Raw genomic sequence first — 20,550 nt, 5'->3', positions numbered from 1 at the left:
TATTCCACTTCCTTTTTTATTAAGACAAATCTTAAATTCTCTAGTTCAGTTCTCTATTCATTTTGCCTCTTGATCACATGCTTCATAACAAAGTTGCATCTACCTTTCTAAGGACTCCTCAGAGAAGGGAAGGACGGACTGTACTATTGGTCTGTCAGTACAAGAAGTGCCAAAATAAGTAAAGCAAACAAAATTAGTATTGCAGTGAGTATTTGAAGCCCTTTGATTTATCAGAAGTATCAGGTAATTTAAGATCACAGTTACTTGTATTAAAGGACAGGTCACAGGTAAGCCAGTTATCAGGTCAACATATTTAAGTCTTTTCATCTTAGAAATGAACTTAATTTTGTATTTCACTGAAGATTCCAGTCAAGTCAACCATATGCAAGAGTAACATACAGACAACTAATAATACCTACTTGTAAGTTCAAATAGCCTTTCAAACATATTTTCCAAGGGCTCATTTTCCCCTCTGCCATAGGATAAGAAAACATGCCAACATGAATAAAGCCTAATGAAGCGCTGCATTAACAGTAGGCAAGTGAGACTCAGTACATGAACACACTTCATCACTCCATGTATCATGTGTCCTGAGGTAACTGCCTAAATCTACATCCTTTCTCTGTAACCAGTGTAATGCAACTTCCCTGCCTCTCAGAGAAGGTAAGCTATTTTAATCAGACAGCCCAAAGCAAAGCATCAGTGAAAAACTCAAGACAAGTTATTAATATACTATAATTAGGTATTTCTAAATTCCTTAGAATCTGTAAAAACGGGACGGTAACTGGATGTCATACACTGTGTCACTTATGTTTAATATGTTTCAGCTTCTAGAAATACAATGATTGGAACTTTCAACTGCTTCCACAAAAATGCAACTAAAGAGAAAAAAATAACCTCTCTTCCCTATTCAGGTGTCAACAGGATGTTTTAAGAAAGCAAATTCATAATTAATGTCTTGGTATAGTATTTTAGAGGAGTATTTCTGCTAGTTGCAACACTACCAGTGTATAAACACACTGTTATAGCATAATATATGTAAGTAGCCCTATTTTAGGTTTTGTTATGCTATAGCAAACAAATAATAACTAATGCACCAGCACAGGTTGGGGGGTGACCTGCTGGTGATGAGCTGTGAGGAGAGGTGGAGGTTGGCCACGAACAAGCAGTGTGCCCAGGGGGCCAAGAAGGCCAATGGGATTCTAGGATGCATTAGAAAGAACGTGGCCACCAGGTCGAGATGATCCTCCCCCTCTACTCTGCCCTGGTGAGGCCTCACCTGGAGTACCGTGTCCAGTTCTGGGCTCCCTGGTACCAAAAAGACAAATCTCCTCAGAAGAGTCCAGTGGAAGGGCTACAAAGATTATAAGGGGTGTAGAACACCTCTCTTAAGAGGAAAGGCTGAGAGAGCTGGGTCTGTTCAGCCTTGAAAAAAAAGAAGACTCACATTCTGTGTCTGTAAATATCTAAAGTGCATGAGGCAAAGGGATGAGGCTAGACTCTTCTCAGCAGTGTGTGGTGATAGGAGAAGGGAAAATGGCCACAAACTGAAGCATAGAAGCTCTGCAAAAATGTGCGTGGGAATTTCTTCACAGTGCAGTGACGGAGCACTGGCACAGACTGCACAGAGAGGTGGTGGAGTCTCCTTCTCTGGACACATTCAAGACCCACCTGGACACCTACCTGTGCAACCTGGGCTAGGGAGCTGCTTTGGCAGGGGGTTGGACTCCATGATCTCTAGAGGTCCCTTCCAACCCCTACAATTCCATGGTGCTGTGATTCTAAGTAATGATTAACATAAAGCACCAAAAATGGAGAGGAAAAAAAAAGCCTCTGTAATGCAAAAGTTAGGTTTTGTATAAAAGCTGGTATGAATCCTAACTGAGAGCACTCTGTGACTGAAAACCACAAAGTTAATAGATATCAAAAAAGATCAAAAATAATTCAATTGCTTTATTATTAACTAAATGAAGCAAGACATTCAGCTACGTACAGTTCCAGAGAGGACATCATGAGGGCAGCAGTTGAGGAGGTGACTCTTGCACACTCTGTCATCACTGAACTTGATTCGCTGGCGGGTTGTGTCACCTGCAACATAGAAACCAACACATTCTAGGTTAGAAATCTGGAGAAGCCAGACATTCTGCAAGATACATGCAAAGCATTAACACTGTCCTGTCACGTAGTGAAGGCCTATGGAGACTAGAACTTAAAACACTCTATGCTTCTTCGTGAAATAAAGCCAAAACCACAAATACACATTTTAATGCTCTGAAGAGCTATAGAAAAATACTCTCATACTTTCGCTTCAAAAATGTAGTGTGAAAAGTGCTTGAAACAAGAAAGACAGTATTAGCTTTAAAATACTTTGCTACAACAGCATTTTTAATGAGCTCTATTCAGATTTTATGTGAAATAGCAATTTATTTCTAAGCAACAGTTAGCAAATAAAAACAGTCTCATAAATGAAATGATACACAGTGAGTCTTCACTGAATCCCACCTGACACTCATTTTATTGTTTTGCTTTTTGAAGCAAAGCACCCTCTTACTTCTGATGGGAGTAGCATAAAGAGTTGGCAAAGGAATGAATTTAAATGCTTAAAAACCTGAAAAAAAGTCAGTCAAATATATGGACTTAGCCTATATGCAAAATTATTTTACAGATGTTTGCATATAACTGCATCATAAGCCATATATACATTGTTTTTCCTACATGCTGTTTGTTAGGATGGGAGTATCTTAATTGCATCTTCATCATAGCAGGTTGCAGTTCCAGCTTCAGCAGAGGTATCAATCTGAGCACACTCTGACATCCAGACTGCAAGTTTAAAGAACCCCATCTGGGAGCAAGACCTGAAGTCTCCAAATCAAAGTCACCACCTGGTAGTTGAGGGGGAAGGGAAATACGCTTTCCTTCAAGTCATAATGTAATCGTCACTTTCTGAGATTCAGAAGAGAGGCTGCTACTACGGCTCTCTTGCTGTTAAGACACAGGCATGATGAAACAAACACCTTAATCTCTCTCAGTGCTCATCTATTCACAAAAAAGAAAAAAAAACTTGTTAAAATGTTTAATCATTGAAAACCTACTGGTGAATTACTGAAGCAAGGAGGGCTGCTGAGTGAAAAGAGACATACAGTGAGTACACACAGCAACCTTATCCGTTTCATCAAGGAGTGTAAGAACATGGATACCTTTTGCAGTTACTTCATTTTTATGACTCGATGGTTGGAAACACTGAGAATTTTGAATTTATTAAACAATTCAAAAAGTCAAATCCAATACTTGGTTAACTACAACAGAGGGGAATTAAGGAGGAAAAAAAAAAACACGTTCAGCCTTTCCCATGATGCAATCACATTTATGCTCCATGCATAGGATGCTAATATATATAGCATTTTTGGATGGGCCCAGTTTCAGATTACTAAGCAAACCAAAGTTCCCAAGAACACCACGTGCTTAATTTGACTGCAGGGATACAACAGCTAAACCCAGTAATCCACGGGCAGAAGGCAGCTTCAGAGCAGTTCAGCAATAGGTTTTCTAGAGGTTAAACTTACCACTGTTACTCACACTACTAAAAATTTGGAGCAATCCCTTTAGAATCATGCCTGCTACTGCAGTAGAGAATTCTACATTTTGTTTTGCTTTTTTGGAGGTGGATCCATAGTTTGTTGTTGGTTGTTTGTTTTAAAACACAACTGCGTTTGTTCCACATTCATTAACACATCTGAAAAGTTAGCGATAACTCACGGCTCGGCGAATGCGGGGCCTTTCTGACACTCCCTTGCAGATTGATGTAGACAGGCAAAGATACATTGAACCTTTATAAATAAAACAAGGGGCCAGATTGTTCAGTTTGTATAGAATAATAGACTCTGCCAGCAATTTTAACACAGCATCTAGAAATACACGTTGACTGTAGATTCTTCTATATAAAGACAAATGAACAAAAATCAAGAAAACTATTTTAAAAAAGGCAGCTGATGGCTATTAGGCACTAACGTAGCAGCAGTTAAAGAGTCCCCAAGACCAGGAAATTGCTGAGAGACTTATGGTTCCCTAGGTAAAGTTGGAAAGAAGTATATTCACAGACATTACCTCAACATCTAGAGGTCATTCTCTCTGCATCTGTAACACAATTAATGACTGACTCTGCAATATGGTCTTTTTCCCTCTAAGGGCAAGCATGATAATCACAATTACCAAACTGGGACAAGACAACAGAAAAAATAAAAAAAGGTTCCAGGAACAGATCAAACAGCAGCCTTATAAATTCACACTGCGACTGGCAATTTGCCTATCTGTACTGTGACTCTGGTCTAGCATTTAAGACTTTCAGAGAGGTTCCTGTACTCAGAACGTTCTGGAACACACTTTTTCCTATCTACATTCCCATTTCTTTCTAATCTATGCTGTTTCCGATTTGTAAAGAAAGAAGTGCTGTGTCCAACATCATACAGATAACTGAATCGTATATCCCTCATTTGAAACTCCAACTGCCTCCTAAGAAAATATTTTTTATTTTCTCATGAATTTTTTAAGCTCCAATACCCCTAGAACAGCACAGAACTCCTGGCCTACAGACCGGTCATCTGCACAGGATCATGACCACTGGGTTCTACATTGGCTGCTGGAGGGAGCAAATAAAACCCACAGATCCATGCTATTCCCAACACTCAGCATACTGCAGACATAAGTGCCTTCTCAGTCACCCACAAAAGCATGAATGTAACTGTTCCTAAACCCAGGGCTTTGGTGGTCAGACAGCCCACATGGTGCTTCTCTGAGGCAAACCATGCTTAAGCTGGCACACTCTTCATAAGGCCAACAATTAAGTGAACACTAAACAATCGTTAGGAGCACTTAAAGGCTTCATACATTCTGTAAAAAAGAAAACAGATCTGAGGATCAAGTACTCCCAAACACCTAAACTTTAGGAGCATCCTTAAACACTGATAAAGAGGTCACCATCACTAACATTTCAGATCTCTTAAGTTCTACTTTAATAGGTAAATCATTAAATTAGCTCAGAATAGCAACTTATTTAACCCCTGATCTTTAGGACACGTACTCATTAAAGGAATCAGAGACAATATCTATTACTGTAAGCCATTCCAGGGTTTCCAATGACACTTTTTTTTCATTAGAAAACCATCACTGGTTAAATGTATATAAAAAAGGAAAATGTTTGTTCCCTCAAGAAGCAATTATAGTTTTATGCAGTGTACCTTGCCCAAATCACACTTCTATAGCATACTACATAGGCTGCTCCAAAAGTAACGCTTCCAATTTAATTCCATGGAAGCTACAACACAGAGTACAATAACACTGTTTGATAGAGCAAATCCTCAGTTCCAAAACACTATTTTTCAACGTAGTCATTGTTATTAGCTATACATTTTCACCAGCATGCCACACTTGTAAGAATTCACACCAGCAGAGCTGACCTGCTGTCAGCACTGCTGAAATGCACTACACACCACCTCACCGCTCACATCCACTGTCTGGTCTCCATAAACCCCCAGGAGGCATCAATGAATATCAGCGGGTGCCATTTTTTGCACATGGGGGAATTCAATCCTTTCTTTCACGCGCACTTCCATGTCAGATGCCATCTTGCTACACTGCCTCTCTGCTGCCACACCACCGACATCGTGGGCCAGCACAATAAAATGAGAAGCACAGCTTTTGGAGCAGCAGATTTTAAGCACAATGCAGCAAAACAAACATGCATCTACGGACCATGGAATATCAGGTGAAAAGATGGCGTATCAAATTTTATCAGCAAAGCAAGCATCATATAACAAATATTCAGCACCTTTCCTCAATGGAGCCTCACACAGCCACAGGAGGTACTGCTGCCGCAGATGGGAAGCTAATTCTGACTTGACATCACTAATACCTGATGCACCTCTCTAGGGGCTAAATCACTACAACTCACTAATGAGGTGAGCAAACAGGCACCGTTCTTTAAAAACAAGCATTTCTCTGGATTACTAATTCTTTTCACAAAGTACGTGTGGCTACTGCTGTCAGATTGCTGAGTCGCTATCAGTTCCACACTCTGGGTGGGTTTTGAGGAAATTCATGGATTCAAAATACCGTTTGCTGCTTTTCCTTTGCCAGGAAGTTGTAGGAAGATATCTGCACTCATGACACAAAAGCCATTATTTCCCTCTCCTTAAGAAGAGGTTACATTTGCACAGTCACACAGGCGGCTCTGTGTTTGCAGCCAATTTACAGCTCCTGAGAATTTGCTCTTAAGTTCTCTTGCTAAGTTTCATGCAAAATTTATGTAGGATAAATTCACATTCTTTGAAGTTCTTTGTGTGAAAAGACATCTGCTTCATTTCTTGTTTCGTATTAGATCCACAGGTCATCTGTGTAATTCAGCTTCAAGTTGCTGAGTGGTGTTCTTCCCAGCAAGGCAAAGCCTCATTTTTCTCCTCGCTCCCCAAAAGGAAAATGAAATACAAAGGGATTCTGCTGAAATGAAGTGACAAATCTGAGCACAAATTAAAAAGAAACATGTATTTTAGCTCTAGATTGCCTCAAGACCACATGATGAGCGTCACTGAAAGTCACTGTATCAGAACATAGCCCTCAGAAAAGAACAGGGGCATCCCTTCAGCTCCTCCTGGACGAGGACAGAAAGTCACACATCAGCAGCCACCATACTAAGGACAACCAAAGCAGCTAGTGGAACAGGGAAACCAACTGAGATGTCAGCAGATGCAAAATGGTATTTTAAAACTTTCAGTGCAAGAACATACAGAACAAGGAAATGTTTCACTAGTCGGAGCTACAGAACTTGGTTTAGGTCTCCAAGTACAACTCAGACAGCAGGTGAAGCACAGAGGTGCTGGCTGACACTTCTTATGCATGAGCTCCAATCATCTGAAGGCTCCAAAGATTAACAAGTTCCTGCTGGTCACACAGCTGCTATTTGTTAGGAAGCTCAGGAGAGCATTTTCGTTGACAACAGGTAAACTTAAGCATGCAGTTTATCTGTCTATAAGGAATCTAATCAACTTGGCTAGTCTGTCATTTCCTGGACTAGAACATAGCTTTGGTGTAGTTCTAATTATGTAAGCATTGGCTGTTTCAAGGTGCTGTGTTGAAGTCATAAGATGGTACCGATCTCATCTGGGCCTGCACTACTCTCCAAAGCAGTGACCCTGCTGTGCCACTCTAAAAAAATAAATAAATAAATAACTCCTGGGGTACTGATGCCACCATGTGAGTATTTTACTTGAGAAACAAAGTCATAAATTAACTAATCACAATTGCAAACCCATTTGCAAGGATCACTCACATTTTCTAGAGCACAGGTGTTGCCTTTTTTTGTCGTCTCTAACTATGCTATTAAAAATATTTCATGAACCTCAGAGCTGAAAAGTTATTTAAAAATTCTTACTTTTCAGTCTCTCAGCTTACTTCATATGTTTCTGAGTGACAAATTCACACAGCCCTGGCCATGAACACTAAATCCAACTCCATCTCTTATTGCTGTCAGGTGTGACAAAGTCATTTTGCTTAAGTGCTAAGAGTGAAAAATACCATGAATAAAGCACTTGGATGTAAGTACATAAGGTCAGTCCCTTATCTTCTGTGCCTGTTGTTTTCAAGTATTTGAGGAACCCACAGTACCTGTTCAGTTTATATTTAAGCTTCTCTCAGCAGATACCAAGCAGCATGTGTGGAGAGCCATGTGACCCCAAGTGCATCTACCCCACTGCCAACATCAGACAGGGAAAGAGCAGGCTACCAAAGAACACAGCTCTCAGCTCTCCCTGTCCACAGACATAGGGCCCCTGGGGACAGGATACAGCACAGGGCAGGCCCAGCGTGGCATGATTCTGGGAAGCCACACACTGGGCTATTAGCTCTGTTTGAGAGAGAAGCTCCTTGCTAAGAGTTTGGTCCTGCTAAGTATTCCTACAGCAATGCGGGGATCCTCTGAATTACCAATACAGAACAGTAACCTCGGTTGTTCTTGGATCTCAACAAGATTTAACAGCATTTATTAACTATGCTGCTTGAACACTTTACTTTTGGAGCATGCTCATATCCTCTGCAGAGGAAGACTCTGAAAAAAGTGACATAAGCTACATATTTAGGCAACATCATTTCGAGTTCACCTCTGAGTTTGTGCTATTCTCACCAAAGACACCTGAAGTCTAACTTCCCTTCTCCCACATGGGTAAGAATGTTAAGCCTGCACATTCTAGGTTCTCAAACAAAAAAAATAATTCTAGGTCCTCACCAAAAAAAAAAAACAACCCACCACCCCGTGGTGGTGAGCACAACACGATATTAAAGGGAACATTCAAAAGCATTTTGGTTATTCTGAACAACATCAGACACAAGCACATTTTAAAACTGACTCTATTACCAGGCAGAGGAAAATGAAATGCAATGAGGACAGGTGCAGGGGGATTCAAGAACTGGGACCTATCCAGACATGAGGAGATGGACTGCCCTGTTCTACTGAAACCTGTCACTTGCGTATTGCTAGAAACAGAGGATTCAACAAAGGTGATAAGGGGGAATGGGGAAAAAATATATATTAAAACCCCTCTACTCTCAAGGGTAGCAGTATTTCAATGACCTTGAGAATGGCCTTGAATTTATTAAGCACCAGCTTCACAGGAAAGGATGATATTCAGTCCCCGTGTGCATTTTAGACTAAACAATGCTGTACTACATTTTTGTTCTTACTTCTTAAGGACTAGAGTAGTGTCACATTGAGATCCTCAATTCCCTACTCAATTCAGTAATGGCAGGCAGCATTGCAAACAGCCTTTTCTCCTTATCTTTCCTCATTCTGACAGTGCTATTTAGAAGCTTCCTGTCCCACCAGTCAGTTTCAGTTCAGCAGACACTGTTCTGGATTTAGAAGGTGGGTGGGAAGGGGGAGTACTGTTAGCAGAAAAATGACTGCGTTCTCGCAAAAGTAAAGGAAATTAGGATGGCATTGTTCTTTCCAGCTTAGGTTTAAACTTAACTGTCATTTAGCACTTTTTAGCAGCTCTCTGAAGTAAATCACAATCTTCTCCTATGGCCCAATGGAAAACACATTCAAAAACTGCAAGTGTCTCCTTCCATTTACACCTTCCTCAAAAGCTGAGACAGCCACCCAGGTGCTGACACCAGAATGAGCTGAATTGCACAAGCACAGGGTTATCCTGCCATGCTGAGCGTGCAGTCACACGCAGCTGCAACAGGAAGCACTCAAAATCTTCAGGGGCAAGAACAATATGCTCCATTAGGTCCTGCATATTGACAGCTCAGCAGCCAGCACTGCTCAAGAAGGCAACTTCTGCATAACAGTAACTGTACAATGAGTTTACCATAGAATCAAAGAATATTCTGAGCTGGAATGAACGCATAAGGGTCACTGAGTCCAACTCCTGCCTCCACACAGAACACCCTTACCCAATGTACCATGAATGCTTTTTGCAAGGAGAAAGTTTGCTATATTTAAAACTCTACATTAAGAGAGCTGTCAAGAAGATGGTACCGCCCCAGTCCCAACAACTGACCACTGGCATGTGCATTCTGCCTGGTGAGTGCATGGGGACAGCAATCACTAACTCTGCATAACGCTTCAACAAACGCACAGTGTGCCTGCATTGGCAACTACAACACAGAATATGTGTGTAATCTCTAATTACTGCTAGCCCTCAGGTGCGGTATTCTCACATTTAAACTACATAGCTTATCAGGACCTCCTGCCCTCAAGCAGTCCCCAGGCTCTCTGGATTACAGACCACTAGCAGAGAAACTTTCACCGACCAGAAGGCCGGCTGTGCCTAAAGCATCCCTTTCGAGATTGCTGCTTCTAATTATTAGGCGATGAGCAAGTGTTTCTGCAGGAAAAAAAACCAAAAAACTACAACACAAAAACATCAAAACTAAGAATAAGAGGGGTTCATCCGCTTGCGTAACTAAACCCCATCCTTCAGGAGGCGACAGCAGGCCCACCTGCTGGCTACAGTGAGGGTTCGGGTGACACTTCAGTCAAAACCTAACGCGTCATGCCAGCGTTATAGCTACACACCTGGCTCCGGGGCCATTTTCTCGCTCTCCCCCCGTCCCGCCCCGCCCGGAGGAAGGCCCCGTTCTGGGCGGGGCCCGCGGGAAGCGCCTCGGCCGGAGCGGCGGCGGCCTAACGCAGCCCCGCCCCGCGACGCCGCCAATCACCGCCCGCTGCCGCCGCGACCTCGAGGGCTCTGGCAGCCCCGCCCCGCTCCCCCCCTTTCCCTTCCCTTCTCCTCCCCTCCCCTCTCCTCCTCTCCTCCCCCCCACCGGTCCCGACGGAACCGCTTACCGTCCCGGGACGTGCCCATGAGCTGGTCCAGCATGGCGCGCATCTGGGCCTGCGCCGACATCTTGAGCTTGCGGGGGCGGCCCGGCCCGGCCGAGTCACGCCGACTCCCTGCGGCCTACAAGGCCCGAGGCTCTCGGCCCTCCCCCACGCGTCACCGGCGGACCCGGGCGGCGCCGCCGACGCCGCCGGGAGCGAACCGGGCGCTGCCTGTGGCTGTGCTACGGGCGGAGGGCGGAGCGCGAAGCCTGCCCCGCACCAGGCCCGCTGCCGCCGCCGCGTCCCCTCCCCCCGCCTCACCGCTCGCTTCCTCTCACGCCTGCCACGCGCGCGCGCCAGCGCTAACGGAAACCCGCGCGCACGCGCCGTGCGCCCCCCTACGCCCGCTCGGCGACGTCATCGCGGACGGGGCCTTTGGCACCCTCTGATTGGACTGCACCCGCGGTGACGCGCGGCGCGGCGAGGCCGCCGATTGGGCCGGGCGGCTTCTTGCGCGGTGATTGGGCGGGCGGCTCCGCGCAGGCGCAGTGAGGCCCGGGCTCGGCGGGCGGCCCCGAGGGCAGCCCGCCCCGTCGGCGGGTGCGCGGCGTGGGGCCCGGCGGCGGCGGCTGCTTTGTTGTGCCTTCAGCCGCCGCGTTGCCCTCTAGCGCCCGGCTGCTACTGAGGGTTCTGCCCAGCTGTGGATCAGCCCTCCGCAGCCAGGGGACGCGGTACGCTGTCAGCTCAGCGCGACCGAGAGACTAGGCAGCACAAAAAGCTGCCCCGCCCCAGTCAGGATTCATTCAACGCCAACCACAAAATCGCAAAGCTTTCCCCCTTGTTCATCTGGTGAGACTGCAAGGACTGCCAATGCCATCTGTAGTCTGCAGAACCTTACAGCTTGGAGCGCACATCTTACCCCACCCGCGTAGCCCAGATCTCCCCAGCTGTCTGCTGTGCCTATCCTACGTGCCTGGGGCTGGGCTGGTGTTAAGGAAAAAGGGAAAAATGTGGGTTTAGGGAGTTTATTCGAGTGTGCCCTCAGCAATTTGCAGGTGACAGTGAGCTGCGTGGTGTGATGAGCACACCTGAGGATACTGACGAAGATACGCTTGAGCAGCGTGCCCAGGAGAACCTCATGGGGTTCAACAAAGCCAAATGTGAGGCCTGCACGTGGGTCATGCCAACCCCCACTACCAGCAGAAGCCGGGGGATGTAAGGATGGAGCGCAGCCCAGCTAAAAAGACTTGGAAGTAATGGACGTGAGCCAGCAGTGTGCCCTAACAGCCCAGAAAGTCAACTGAAAGCATCAAATGGGAGTATGGTCAGTAGGGAGAGGGAGCTGACCCTGCCCCTCTACTCTGCACTGTGAGACCTCACCTGGAGTCCTGCAGCCAGACTGAGTCCTCAGTACAGAGAAGACATGAAGCTGTTGGAACACATTCAGAGGAGGGCCCAGGAAGGGATCCAAGAGATGGAAAGCCTCTCTGTGAGGTCAGGCTGAGAGAATTGGGGCTGTCCAGCCCGAAGAAGGCTCCGGGGAGACCTGAGAGCAGCCTTTCAGAACCTACTGGAGCTATAAAAAAGAAGGGGACAGACTCTTTAGCAGGGTAGTGGCACTGGGGCAGGTTGCCCAGAGAGGTGATGGATGTCCCATCCCTGGAGTCATTCAACGTCAGGCTGGAAGGGGTCTGAGTAACCTGATGGTGCTGTAGTTGTCCCTGTTCATTGCAGGGGATTTGGACTGGATGGTGTTTAAAGGGTCCTTCCAACTCAAATTATTCTGATTATTTTAGACAAAGACATTTTGTGTGCAGTGCTTCATGACAGCATTTTCTGTTTTTCCTCATAGTAAAGTAAAAAAAAAGCACTCTTCTGTTAGCATCACTTTAAGCTCCTCCCCAATTGCAAACAAGCCTCACATTCTTATCCACTGTAAGGCATTCTGATTAGAGATTTCTTACACGTACCGCACAGAACTTGAGCCTTTTCTGAAAAGTGGGTGGCAGCAATTGGAGCCACTATTTCCTTTCTGATAAAAAAAAATGTTTCACTGTTCCAGATTGTGAGACAAGAGAACAGTGGTATGATTGTGACTATTGTTCACTGTTGCATGATTTACATGAGTGCTGCTTTGAAAGTAATGCCTATTTTGTTAGGTTGGCCCATGATGTCAGAGGCAGATGGTAGTGGTATAGCAGTAGAAGTTGTACCTTCCCACCAATATACCTTTACATTTTGTTGATTTGAGGCAGAGGGATGATCTGAGAAAATGGCATCTAACGTGGAAGCGAGCATGAGGCAAAGGTGTGTCACTGAATTCCACCATGTGGAAAAAATTGCACCCAGTGGCATTCACTGATCTTTGCTGAATGTTTACAGAGAGCAAACAGTGGATGTGAGCACCATGACGTGGAAACAGCGATGTGAAAGAGAAGCCATGTTCAGATGGCCATGCAGGTTTTTATGAGCCTGGCATGCAGGTTCTTGTTCATCGCTGGCAAAAAAGAAAAAAATGTATCGCATATGCTTATGTTGAAAAATGGTGTTTTGTAACTGAGAATTTGCTCTATCAAACAGTGTTATTGTGCTCTTTGTATCTGCTGTAGTTTCCACGGAAATAAAAGGGAGGCAGTACTTTAGGGACCTATTATATTTGGTACAACTGGCAGCCATCAGCTCTGTCTAATGAAGCACGGAAGACCTGCAGCCTCAACCACCCAAGTCCAGGACACTGAGAAGCAACTCACTCAGCTGTATTCTCTCTGACATACTACCAGCAGCTGAAGGATTAAGCTGCAGTGGTGCTCACCCTCTAATGCTGTACAGATGGGGGTTTTGCTGTTGGAGGAGTGCAAAATTCCTCTGCAGTCCTCTCGCCTACAAGTTCAGGGGAAGCAATCAAACGACTTTATAACGTTTCAGCAGCCCGTGGCAAGGGCTTTGGCATGCTTTTCCGCGGGTCCCTCCCTCGCTTCCTGATGCTGCCCATCACCGCGGGCACCCAGACCAACGGGGCAGGCCAGGAGCGCTCGGCACACGGCTCTGATACCCCCGACCCGAAGCGGACGGAAAACACAAGCTCTCAGAAGGCAGCTCCAGAGCCGAGGGCGTTTATTCCGAGCCGAGCAGCCCCACGGGGCGGCCTCAGCCCTTCCCACCGGGCTGCCGGGGCAGCCTGAAGCCCACCAGCCCCGCCACCTCCTCGGGGGTGCGCTCCCCGCGGCCGTGGTACTCGCGATGCAGGGCCTGGTGCTGCCGCACGCTGCGCAGCAGGCACAGGTATGTGGCGGCCTGGAAGTGCAGCTCCTGCTGGGCCCGGCACAGCTTCTCGCTGGTCACCTGCAGGGAGAAGCAGCACAGGGCCCGGAGATGTCACAAGGAAATGGGGCGGCTGGGGGAGAGCCCGGAGGCCGCCTCTCCGTCCCCGCCGTACCCGGTGAGCGCGGAAGGCGGCGAGGACGTGGCGGTAGGCGGCCGTGCCCCGGTAGGCGCTCCCGCTGACGTGCCGCAGCTCGCGGAGCAGCCCGCGCAACGTCCGCAGAGGAGAGCCCAGCGCCGCCATCTTCCCGCTCCTCTCTCTCCGCCAATCACCCGCCGGCGACGCGCTGCAGCGACCAATCAGAGAGCGGGAGACTTGCGCAGGCTTCCGCCCATCAGCAGCGGTCAAATGCCGAAGGTCGCGCGCGCGCTCCGGGCTCTGGAACACAGCGGCCGCAGAACGCGGGCTGCGTCAGGGTTTCGGACACGGGGGTTGGATGTGGAAACGCGTGGTGTGAGCGCCGCGTAGTAAAGTGGCTTAGAGGGGGGAGCATGCGCCTTGTCTGCTGCAGGGTCGTGAAAGCTACATTCGGGACGTTATTAGAGCCGCTCCCACCCAGCAATTGCTTAGCGTCGAGACGCCACGCCGCGGCCGCGCATCAGAGAACGGAGAGCAAAGATACAGCGAGAAAGGAGAAAAAAAAAAGACCACCCCAGATGGGACTCGAACCCACAATCCCTGGCTTAGGAGGCCAATGCCTTATCCATTAGGCCACTGGGGCTAACACGAATACGTTTTTTCTCGGCGCTTACTTGTTCCCTATCTCCGCCCTTTTCCTTTTCTCAACAATATCTGCTGGCGGGCTCTGATTGGACCGTCCATCCCCACCCCCCTGCCACGGAGCCTTCTGGGACCTGGGCGGCCTGGGGCGCCTGTAGTTCTCGAACGCGGCGGCTGGGCCGTGTCTCGCGGTTTGGAAGCGTTGCCGGCCGCCTGGAAGCTCTTTCCCTGTTGCGTTAAGGCTCGAGAACGCCTTAACAACTGCTCCCCCCTCGAATTTACAACAAAGGAAAACCCCACAATAAGCCCAGACCAACAGCCCTTTATGTGGTGCGCTTTTCATCTCTTATTTTGTGAGAAATCACAGAGACTGGACTCATATGTACATTCCTCTTTATTTAATACAGCACAGACACGTAACAGATAAAAAAAGAAAATACACTCATGAAAAAGCCTGTCATCATCAAGGACAGGGCACAACTACACCCATCTGTGTAAGGCTCCTACTGCAGAACAGGGCCCGCTGCCTAAATGTGGATCCCGGAGCAAAATCGCTGCCAAAAAGCCTTCACATTCCTTTCAGGAAAGCAGAATGCAGAAGGAAAAGAAAAGCAAAAAAAAAAAAAAAGTGAAAATCCCTCCAGGAATAGGTGAAGCAGGCAACACCTGCAAGGCTTGTAGGACACAGCACTGATACTATTTGGACCAAAACACTGAGGGAAGAAACGATCTGCAGCTCTTCTTGCAGAAGCCCAACAACCCTGACTTCTGAAAACACCACCTGTCTCTGGGATGGAAACCTGAGCATCTGGAAGGAGTGAGAACATACAGTAGTCACAAGAGATATAATTAGTCTTTGATAGGGCTTTGCTCGCCACAACTGGGAACGTGCATGAGAACAAACCAGCTTCCCAATTAAAAAACTAACAGCCATTAAACTGACCAGAACTGTACACGTTTGGAACCGATGCAGGCTTTTGTGGCAGCAGCTTCTTCTTTCTCCTGCTTCAGTTCAGGATGGAAATTAAGCAGGCACCAGTTCCCTGGCAAAGAGCCTTACACATTTTTTAAAAATTAAAATACAAAAAAGGGAGACAGGTGTATTTACAAAATCCATGGCTGGTACAGTACATCATTTTTTAAGACACACTAAATGCTACAATCTTTCAGGTCCTGAGATTATTACCAAAAACAAAACAAACAAAAAAAGCAACAACTCAAAACTTGTGTTCAGGTCCAGTTTTTATAGAGAGAGGAAGGAACTCACACATTTAAAACACAGTATCCCTTGACGTTAGTGAACACGCCTCTCTGAAAATCCGAAAGTGGTGCTAATCACCCAAATGTAGCTGCGTTTGGTTGTTCAGGCTTGCGGTCACAAGAGGGGAGCATTTCACAGGGGAGTTTCCTCTGAAGAGCAAGCCAGGTAAGTACCTAGCTGTGGGGATTCTCTGATAAGCCTTACGATCTGAAATAGGCAAGTATTAAAAAGGAGGAAGGTGACCTGATGCAAATTCACACTGAACTGAGTAGAACATATCACAGGAGTCACCGATTCAAAGGGGTTTGCCATCTTGCACTCTGCTTGGGGCAGAGGTCTGCAAAGAACGCTACTTTTGTCTGAAAGACAAATGGCCAACCGTTTCAAGCTACACCAAGAAAGGCAGGAAAATGCCTTGCCCATCATTTTCTCTACTGTTGACTTTACATAGCTTCCTTCGTTCACCTGGGGATCAGCAAGTCAGGTAGGGTTAAGCTGGTTATATTCAAACTTGCTAAAAATACATATCCTAAACATGACAACAGAGGGTAGAAGCTAGACCTCTGTCAGTGGGAAGACCCCACTGCCACTAGCTGTGTAGGCAGGGATTTATTTATAAGCTCTGCTCTCGAGTCAACCTCATCATGAGGCAGAACTGCAGGGACTTGCATCCACACCTGTATCTTCAATGAAATATTCTGAACATCGTGCTTTTGTATTACCAGAAGTCATAATCACGGATGTCCTTTTAGTAAAAGCAACCTGACTTTAAGCTAGAAAATACCAACGTTTTAAGGATTACTCATCAAATGCTTCTAACCCTCAGTAAGAGGAAGACTACAAGAGACAAATCACAGAACAAGGGTACTAATTTAACAGCTAAAATATAACCGCTCAGTAGACTTTGGAGAAAATAGTAGTAATGAATTTTGTATTTTTTTAATAGTAGTCCAAAAATAGTATTTCTCCATCTATTTTCAACAGAGATCTTGAGAACTATGCAAGAACATGGTACTAATTGCTACATGATGGAATTACCGGCCATAAAACACATACTACAGTTCTTACCTCTGAGCTAAACTGTTATTTGTAGTTACAGACAAGACTAAAAGATCAGTCAAATACCAGGGGAAATCACAATTATGTTTTTATTTGAAGATCCAGCTACTCTGTAGCTGATACCTGCCCTTGTTTAGAAGCAACTTAATTTGAGAAACTGATTTAATTCACTTCTGATACTGGAAGGAAACACAGGATCTCATTATCTTCTCCCCGTATCCAATCTGCACATTAATAAACATCATCATGAGGGCTTAAAAACCAATTTTGAGAGCTGAATGTTCCAAGAGCTCTCAGACTGAAACCTGTCACAAGAGGTAATTTTAGCTTCCCTCATGAAGCAACTTCATGACGCTTGACAGTAGGTGTTGCACCAGCAAGAGAGTTTCTATTTTAAAATACAAATTTCTTTCTGCACTTTAGCAAAAGGAGTTTTAAAGACATTCAAAAAATATTCCATTTTCTTTGGGTAAAACTTCAGCGTGTGTTAACAGGGTAGCTAGGGGAAGGAACGCAAGTAACACTTAAACATGTAATGAATACTTATCTGCATAGTTGATATTAGTGACTACTAATCAAACTAAGGCCTTATCCGGAGAAAGTTGAGAACACAAGAATGTATCTTCTCCCACCTCCTACTCCACTGGTGAAATCTGAGAAGTCTCAAAGGAGCTCTGGCTGCATTAGCAGCTACTTGGCCTGGTCTGCAGCAGTGGTATCTCCCAACTGGTTTGGGTCAATTCTCTCACCTTTTTCTCTTGGTAGTGGACAGTAACAAATGTAACTGTACCTTTTCCTAGAATACATTTGTGCATGCTGGAGTATGATAGGAGTTAGTGCACTGCTTGTTTTGTATTACTTCACTATGAAGAAAATCTTTTTAGTTAATCTTTTTAGTTAATGGTCATTAGCAGGAGCTGAGGGCAAGGGAAGAGGCTGAAATTCACTTCTACATACAAAACACACACACACACACACACACAATGCAATTCTTCGTCTAGAGTTGCTCTTAAGAAATCACTGTCAAACATGGCTACAAAATAACAGACCTATGTCCTTGACTACTGATAAGATTAGCACAGTATCATCTACAAGGTGTGTGCAAAAAATGGCCCCAGGGAACCTTTGCGCTTCCCCAGTTCTGCCATGCTGAGATCTCTCAGCATAACACAGCAGCAGTGGGGCTTCCCATGGCCCCCAGAGGCTACACAGCAGCAAGGTATCACTGGGTCACAGAACATGGATGATGAAGCCACACCAGAAGTTTCCACAGCCAAAGCACTCCCCAACACAATGGTAATCTTTTACATGGCCAAGTCAGCCTTCTTATTTAGGCAGTGATTTTTAGAGTAGCAGACACTGATTTTCAAAATAGCCACAGCACTGCAACCAGCAGCACCAGCTGTAGACACCTGACCTCTCAATGAGCCTAGGATGAAGAGCACATGTGCATGAGAAGAACTAACAGCAAAAGACAAGTAGGCCCAATTCACTGCCATGGGTGGATGCAGCCAACTACTGAAGTCACACTGCTGAAGTCTCAGCAGCTCACATAAGGCAGATAAGGAAGCACTCAACTCCATCTGACCAAGCTACCAGCAACAGTATTCTCTCTGACTGGCACTATTAGGTTGGTAAAGATAAAAACATAAACAACAACAACAAAAAATATGGCCTAGCTTAAGCAGGTTCACTGGAACATGATATAGCAGTTAGGCTATTTTCTGCCACAGGAACATGTTGTATTTGATATCCTACTTTTAGCTCGCTCTCTAGATGGGCTGTCAACCTCAGTACAAAGGACTCTTCTAGCCATCCTCAGTCTGGTTTCTGAAAAGAGAAGGTAAATGCTCCCATTCGATACTGCAACCCAAATTCTACCTTCCCCAGTGGAAACGTATCACACAGCTAGTTTAGTGATGTTTATGTAAGTTTAGCACTCGATCAACAAATGAATTGCTAATTTCAGCTACACGTGATTATGACAATAGTAAGTTACATGTATCCTCAGTGCAGAATTATTAAAATTACTAGAGGTCTACTACAGATTGCTAATTTTGTTGGAGACAAGGAAACAAGCACAGACACTGTTTTCAGTGCTCTGCAGCTAACAATACATGAACTTACTATTCATTATTTTAAGAGAACAAAACAAATGAAGTCTCAGTAAGGAAAAGTACAAGACAAGTACTTGATGTGAATGATTTAGGCAGCTTGCAAAATACAGTCAAGTTAAACTTCAAAGAGCAGCTGTACTCTTCCAGGTTGTAACAAGCTCCTTCCTACATGTAAACACACGATAGGAAGGGACAGTTTTAGGAAATGTAAGAATCCTTGCACTAACCAGTGTAAAAAGACATGACAAGCTGTACACAGGATTCCTTGACACTCAACTCAAACTTGTTGAAAGCTATTTTAACCTTCTTTCCTCACTCCTTACAGTTATGTTAGCCACACACTTCCTTCAAACTCAGTAATAGTGTGAAGCAGTCCAGCATTTAAAGTTGTCTGTTGTACTTGAAGACTAATTAAGACCCACATAAAAAAACCTTCAGAGAAAAATGCAAGAAGTTCCATTCCCATTAGTCACTTCTTCCTTTCTCTCACACACTTACACACTCACACACACACTCCTTTATTGTACTGCCACCTTTGCCCAAGCATTCATTTTTTGTATGCAAATGTTTAACAGAAACAGCAGAACACAGTAGTATGCATTATAGGATTGTAAGGAAAACTGCTGTGTGTGAATGTGTGTGGGTGTGAGAGAAAGCAAGCACAAACATACAGAACCAACACCATGGTACAGCAGCTATGAGTTACATACACTTTTTTTTTTTTTTTTTTTTACAAAAGGGAAAATAGTATAACAGCATAAAGCCATCTTGGCAAGCTAAAGATTTTCCTCCAAAATGCCTTCCAGCACTTCAGGATCTCTGAGAACAGTTTAAAGAGGATAGGGAAATAAAATAAAAATAAAATAAAAGGCACTTAAACAAAGGACAAAGGCCTGAATCAAGTAAGTCATGGAGGGTAACAGCTATTTCACCAGAGCTTGGGCAAATCAAAAAGCTACCAACTAAATTTCTTTAAATTTAAAATTGCATAAAGTGTTAATTAATCAGTCATTTACCTACTGCTTTAACCTTCTGCATCATTTTATGAAAGAAAAAGCCAGTGTCCCTTTAGTGATTTCCCCCCAGTTCAGCAAAAGGCGAAAGTTAGATGTGGGAGGAATCCTTCCACAGCTTGGCCTAACAGCAGGCTTTCCTGCAACGCCATCTGCAAAAAAAAAAAGAAAAAACCCTCCAAAACAAAAACAGGAGAGGGACCACTGTGCCTTTAACAATTCACTCAAAAACAACAACAACAAAAAAAAAAAACCAACAAAACAACCCACTAAAACAAAACAAAAACAACCACAACCCAAACACCCCAACACCTCTTAATCCATCTGTGGGCAAAAACTACTCAAAAGAAAACAAACTGTAAACTAGATTAAATTTTGCTAATAAATACAGCCAGAAGTTCATTTTATGAATGTAGCAGCAAATGTGATAAAGTTAGTTGGGGTCCAAGATGACTCCAAGAGGGTTAATGGTTCACACTACTGTTGCCAGATTGGGAGATTGCAGGATTTCTCTGTTTTCTCGTCCTCAAGGATCTTGCACCAAGTGGAGAAGGAGTGTGGAGGAAGGGTCAGATAATAGAACTGAGGAACTGAAACAGGCTCTTGGCACCTGTCTCATCCCCAGATCTGTGCATCAGACAACTCTGATTGGATTCAAACAAGAAGCAGAACCCAGGTAATTAAAAGTTACTTCTGATTAGCAGAAAACAGATGTGAAACCCACAGCATCCACACTTGTGACT

General features: G+C 45.0%; 2 protein-coding genes, 1 long non-coding RNA gene and 1 other non-coding gene across 5 annotated transcripts in view; all 4 read right to left on the bottom strand.

The window, feature by feature from the left end:
- Nucleotides 1-10,646, bottom strand: part of LUC7L2 (LUC7 like 2, pre-mRNA splicing factor) — a 30,492-nt gene extending 19,846 nt beyond the window's left edge. Inside the window, exons 1-2 of one of the 2 annotated variants that reach the window (XM_065742823.1) lie at nt 10,340-10,646; nt 1,994-2,088 (exon numbers count right to left, since the gene is read on the bottom strand). In XM_065742823.1, coding sequence (XP_065598895.1) covers nt 1,994-2,088; nt 10,340-10,400 — 156 coding nt within the window. In that variant the 5' untranslated portion in view covers nt 10,401-10,646. Of the gene's footprint in view, nt 1-1,993; nt 2,089-2,502; nt 3,022-10,339 lie in introns of those variants that run through there. The other variant, XM_065742824.1, reaches the window with a different exon arrangement.
- A 2,771-nt stretch (nt 10,647-13,417) lies between these two features.
- On the bottom strand, nt 13,418-13,929 carry FMC1 (formation of mitochondrial complex V assembly factor 1 homolog). The gene is made up of 2 exons (XM_065742876.1): nt 13,752-13,929; nt 13,418-13,657 (listed from the first exon to the last, which is right to left on the bottom strand). Exons 1-2 carry the CDS (start codon nt 13,878-13,880, stop codon nt 13,463-13,465), a joined length of 324 nt encoding a protein of 107 aa, XP_065598948.1. The 5' UTR covers nt 13,881-13,929; the 3' UTR covers nt 13,418-13,462.
- A 356-nt stretch (nt 13,930-14,285) lies between these two features.
- TRNAR-CCU (transfer RNA arginine (anticodon CCU)) lies at nt 14,286-14,358 on the bottom strand. Its single transcript has one exon. It is a non-coding gene; the product is annotated as a tRNA-Arg (tRNA).
- Nucleotides 14,359-14,733: 375 nt separating this feature from the next.
- Nucleotides 14,734-20,550, bottom strand: LOC136052631 (uncharacterized). Its single transcript, XR_010622557.1, has 2 exons — nt 19,811-20,550; nt 14,734-18,507 (listed from the first exon to the last, which is right to left on the bottom strand). It is a non-coding gene; the product is annotated as an uncharacterized LOC136052631 (long non-coding RNA).

The sequence above is a fragment of the Cyrtonyx montezumae genome, unplaced genomic scaffold (assembly GCF_038088225.1).
Source record: "Cyrtonyx montezumae isolate F1298 unplaced genomic scaffold, pur_monq_1.0 scaffold_3, whole genome shotgun sequence".
Taxonomy (NCBI): Eukaryota; Metazoa; Chordata; class Aves; order Galliformes; family Odontophoridae; genus Cyrtonyx; species Cyrtonyx montezumae.
Note: the sequence above shows the minus strand (reverse complement) of the source record. Positions and strands in the feature narration are given on the sequence as shown.